Here is a 5,385-nt window from a genome sequence, read left to right as displayed (position 1 = left end):
CGTAGAATATTTTCCGCATTCGCGATTTTATAGAAAAAAATTGCCTCGCTTTAATATACATACATACATACATAAGTATGTACTTTTAACTATGACTTCATTGAATATCGATTTTCCTTTGGGTAAGTCGCAATAATTACGTTTCTTTGTAATTTTGTTAAAAATTTGCATTGCTATCACAAAAAAAACATTTGTATAGGTGTGTTCGAATAATTCCAGTGTACAAACAGAGTCAAAGAACACAAAGAAAATTGCGCACGTGTCGCCAGCGTAATTCCGAGTGTGTTCCTTCAGACAGTGTGGGTGGCTTGGCGATAAGCTCACATAGTTAAGTAGGAATCTGGCAAAAAAAAGAAACATAAGAAAAAAAAACAAAGTAAAACGTTACAAAAAAAGCGTAAAAATATAAATATGTACATACATGTGTGCATATAATATGCATGTTAAAAGCATTTGTTTGAAATAGTTTTCTCATTTTGCCCAAATATGTAGAGAATGGAATACCTGAAATGCCTAAGCGGCTTTTGAATTTACTTCATACACAATTTAATGAAACTTTTAAATAAGTGAAAAATATATGCTTACAGAATTCAAAGTACTTTAATGAGTTATCGGATATATATTTTTGAAAATTTTTGTAATCCCGGGATCGGTCTCAAGGAGGATCTCCGTATACCGATACCGGCGAGGAAGATTTTTCTGCTTAAAACTATTTGAACCCAAAAACCAGAAAAATATATATTTTTGGAGAATATTCCCAAATATATAAAGGGTGCTCCCTTTCGAGGTCCCTACTTCTCCAAAGAAAAAACATAGAAACTTCAAATTTAATGGGGAATGTTTATTATGATTTCAAATAACATTCTATGGCATTTATTTTTTGAATATTACCTCTTTCAAATGTTGGAGGCGGCTATGTCTCATATTGACCAAATCCGCTGAGTCCAAATTTCGATTACTCGTTCGAGCATTTCGATTGGTAACTAGCGACTTTACATATCCTCAAAGTACAAAGTGATATCACACAATCTTAATGGCCAATCGACCGGTCCAAGTCATGAAATGATCTGCTCACTGAAGGGATATCTGAATAAATTCCCCAAATGCGGCCGAGATCGCGAGCTTCAATTTCAAGCACAAAACAGTCGGTTAGTATGGCGTGATAACGGTCGCCATTGACGATTATGTTCTCACCAGCATTATTTTTGAAAAAATATGGACCGATGATTTCATTAGCTCGAAAACCTCACCAAACCGTTTTTTTTCTGGATGAAATGGCAGCTCTTCAGACTGTTCAGGTTGTTCTCCGTCTCAAATGCGTCAATTTTGTTTGTTTACATACCCATTGAACCAGAAATGGGCCACATCGCTGAACAAAATTTGGCTCGAAAACGTCGGATCTTCTTGGAACTATTCACTAGCCCGGAAACATCGACTTTCACAAATTCGCAAATGATATCACCTCGGAAATAATCACGTGTGGTTTTTTATGTAGCCCTAGTAACTAATTAAAATATTAATTAAAATGCTTGACGTCTGGTTAATTAAATTTCTTTTAATTAAAATTTTTTGTCTCATCTGCCATCAAAAAATTGTGACTCGGTTTCTAGTTTTAGTTTTTTAGTCATTAATTTCAAATATTTTTATTTTGGTTCAATAAATCGCTTCTTACAAAAACAATAATTATTTGTTCGTTGACCGAAATTTAAAATGCATTTTAATTAAAATATATATGCTGACATATAATTACAGCTTTTGGTAAAATTAAATTCTAATTAACTGTCAAATATTACAAATAAATAAATCGCACAGGGTGACAAGAAAAAACATCACCACGCCTGTGATTAAATTACATTTAAACTGGTTTAAAAACCGAATATATGTTGTTACATATGGTGAGGTCTTCTAGTTTCATTATGGAGGCTGAATTTACCGACTGCTATGTTAAAGCTGCCTGCTTTATCCACCCTGGCGCTTAAGTCGTCAAGCACGCCACGTTCCCGGCGCGTATGGAGCAAATCTTTGGTCAAATCATCATCTTTCTCTTCAGTCAGAGCGTGGGCGCAAATTAGTGATATGATGAAAAACTTCGCTTTAATGCGAATTGTGATAAGTAGTTCATCTATCAGGCAAATGCCGGAACTCGGTGACGGAGTCTCTCTCCCACACCGAATTTGCGCACCTTCATGTAGCCAATGTAGTGTATGCTACAAGGACCTACTCGTCTTAGACCTTGTCCCATCCAGCGCACTTCTTGGACGGCGGTGATGTCAGCCTTTACTCTTACGAGGACAGCTGGGCAGCGGCACCTTGCCAATTAAGGGACCGGGCATACCAGGTGCATGCCCTTACATTATAGACATCATAGTCCCTTTTACGCTTGCTGTGGTCGTCATTAAAAGGGGGGACACTTATCCTTTTCTTTGAGGCGGGGCTTCAACCAGCGTACAACCTTGGGGAGGGGATATTTCGCCTTCTCACATTTAAGTGCAATAACGGTGTTAGAGAACCCATTAAACGTTAAATACTTACCTCTGTGATTAGGTTAAGACTGACTTCTTAATCTCAAAAGGGATCTCACTTGGGCAGCTTAGAATGCCGGTGTGTTATGTGACCTAAAACTCCTATAAATATATAATACTGACCTTTCGAATGGCGCTTTGAACGTATCACAAGTTTGTTGAGACGGTCAATATCAATTTCGGCTATGTCACCGGGTTAGCCGAAGAGTAAAAATGCGAGATGTTTCATCCTAAGTTTAGCAAACAGTTTGAAAACTTGCGTTGAAAAAAATTTTTAGGTTTACAGCATAAAAACCCATTGAATCCTGTCGAGTAAAAGATCTTACTATTCCAGCAAGATGATCTACGCTAAGGGCAAGTAGTTCAGCAGATCTCTTACGTTCTAGTCTAGGCCAGAAGAACTCGTAAACGCGCAGCGGCTGGTCGTCGACTAACGCCTGCTAAGCGCACGTGAAGTCCATAAGCATGGTGTTACAACGTAAGATGACAACTGAGATCCGACTCGCTTCCATTCCGATGTTAGTCCGGCAAGGCCCGCCGGCTTTGCAATTGTCAGCGATTCCTCTATGTATCTGATGATGAAGTAGCTTGTTGCTGTTTCTAGTAAGGACAGGCACTTCTTTAATAGTTTTCAGTGAATAAAAAAAATACCAATGTTTGAAAAAATACTCTGACTCTAAAAAAGCACCTTATATATTTAAATTCTAATGACAAATGCATATAATTATTAAACGATAATATTTAATTACTGCTGAATAATACCACGCTCTAACTTGGCAGTGAATTCTCCACTGAAACTGTTCGTTCAATGAAGTTGGAAAGTATACGCGCAAATATAACGGTTGTCTTGCCGTTGATGTTTATATTGCTGAGTGTTAAAGTAAATTGAAAAATATGAAAATACGAATATAATAATATATACTACGATAAGCTTAATAATTTGGACCTTTTGCATATCTAAAAACCAAACAAAAATCCAAATTTTGACTTTTGAAAAAATATCGAGTTTTTAACGATTGTCTCCCTTTTAAGCAAGTCCAACTCACTTTGCGCATAAAAAATGTCCGCTGTCACAGCCCCAACATCAGTGTCCTACGATTTGAATATTGCAAACTGAATGCTGTGCGTCGCGATTTCAAGGACATATCCTTAAAAATGGTTGTGGTGAATAAACCGATCAGGAACTGTGCGGTATGTTGGCGGCTCCTCTATAAATATCACCATTACTTTTTATAGTTGACATATTTTTTCACTTAATTGTAGATTACAATACAATTCCTCAAGCGCTCAAATGGCTACAAGCCTTTCATGGCCGACTTGAAATTGGATGCCTGCAGTTACCTGAAGAAACGCAACAATTTCATAATGAACACGCTAATGGAGGTTTGGGGCAAATATTCGAATATGAATCACACCTGTCCCTATGATGTATGTATGTGTGTATGAATATTTATTTTCAAATATTTAATATGTTTTTGGAATTCTTCCATCTTCTCCGTTCTTCAGCACGATTTGGTTGTTGACAAGATGCGTTTCACCGAATCCGATTTTCGTTGGATACCATTTCCACACGGCGAATATGCTTTTTATGCTAAGTTTGTTTTCAATCATGTATTAGCTGCACAAATTGACTTTTTCCTAAGTATTTTACAAGATTGATTTAGATTTGAATAATAAATAATATATTTTCAAAAATATTAAGTTAGGTTATACTGGCCGGCTACCACGTCATACATAGACCTACTGGTCTTCAATAATGCCAGATGGGGGTTTAGTTTAATTTGAGAATTCGTCACACAGGACGGCATCGTTTTTTGCGGACTTTAAGTGCGATTTGATGTCCACGTTTGATACTTCGTTCAGTCTTTTGAACTCCGAAGTTTCTAGATATTTGAGCGAGTTCTAGATAGTGCTGGGCAAAGGTATAGGAGGTATTCCATCGTCTCTCTCATGGTAACTCCTCTACACTTTCTGCATGTAACGCCGTCTCTTATGCCCATCCAGCTCGGTTGTGATAGTAGTAGGTTATGAATCATCAAGAAATCACATGCCGTCCGGCAGTCCTTTTGAGACCGTGGGAGTAAGAAGTAAGTAAGCAAGTTTTCCTAAGGTCTTTTGCACATGATCTTGGCGATTCTGCTCTGAGTGAGTATTTCTGCACTTGCTCAGTAATCAGACGGATGGTGCTTTTGGAAATCTCATCACCCGCTTCGTTTCCCGCAATTCCTTTGCGGCCTGAGACCTAGTATACATAAATGCAGTAACTTTGCTACAGCCGCGACATCTACTGCTTCCTTGCTTCTATGGACATTCTATGACGTAATGCGATGTGAAATTATTGCCTTGATTGCTGCCTGGCTATCGACGCATATATTTAACCTTTATTTTATTTCCTGCGTTGTTAGCTACCTCCGTCGCTTTCCTAACTGCAAACATTCCCGTCTGAAAGATACTGCAGTAAATGGGAAGCTTGAAGGTCTGGTCTCAATCTACTGGGTCCCCTGAGATCCAGCCCCAACCAATCGATTCAGGCTCTCACTCCACTGGCCATTTTGGATCCATCTGTGTAGATGTTGGAAGCTCCGCTGGTGTGTCTCAGACTTCAGAGTCATCCATCTGCTTTTAATGTGACTTGGAATCTTCTCTGCCAAATAATGCGTATGGGTATGTGGTCTATAATAATTTGTCCACCAGCCCTCAATTTATTGAGCTATTGCCTAAGGCTCTTGTAGAGAACTCACCTAATGCCGCCAATCTTGCAGCTCATTTTGCCGCAGAGCTCGCTCTACCCGTTCCATCGGCTTCCTGTATGAAATTTTGTTTATAGCAGTAAAGTAAGAATAGCTTGACTAATACTAATTCA

General features: G+C 38.3%; 1 protein-coding gene across 1 annotated transcript; it reads left to right on the top strand.

Moving 5' to 3' along the window:
• The first annotated feature begins 3,677 nt into the window (after window positions 1–3,677).
• On the top strand, window positions 3,678–4,181 carry LOC125775827 (uncharacterized). The gene is made up of 3 exons (XM_049446761.1): window positions 3,678–3,713; window positions 3,786–3,950; window positions 4,029–4,181. The coding sequence occupies exons 1-3, from the start codon at window positions 3,678–3,680 to the stop codon at window positions 4,179–4,181; spliced, it is 354 nt and encodes a 117-aa protein (XP_049302718.1).
• Window positions 4,182–5,385: the final 1,204 nt, after the last annotated feature.

Source organism: Bactrocera dorsalis, chromosome 1 (assembly GCF_023373825.1).
Source record: "Bactrocera dorsalis isolate Fly_Bdor chromosome 1, ASM2337382v1, whole genome shotgun sequence".
Lineage (NCBI taxonomy): Eukaryota > Metazoa > Arthropoda > Insecta > Diptera > Tephritidae > Bactrocera > Bactrocera dorsalis.
Note: the sequence above shows the minus strand (reverse complement) of the source record. Positions and strands in the feature narration are given on the sequence as shown.

What these genes read in the sequence shown, in the direction of transcription:
- LOC125775827 (XM_049446761.1), top strand. Translation starts at nt 3,678, where the DNA reads ATGGTTGTGGTGAATAAACCGATCAGGAACTGTGCG. An exon ending in AACCGATCAGGAACTGTGCG is followed by an intron (nt 3,714 to 3,785) that starts GTATGTTGGCGG and finishes ACTTAATTGTAG; the next exon opens with ATTACAATACAATTCCTCAA. An exon ending in ATCACACCTGTCCCTATGAT is followed by an intron (nt 3,951 to 4,028) that starts GTATGTATGTGT and finishes TCCGTTCTTCAG; the next exon opens with CACGATTTGGTTGTTGACAA.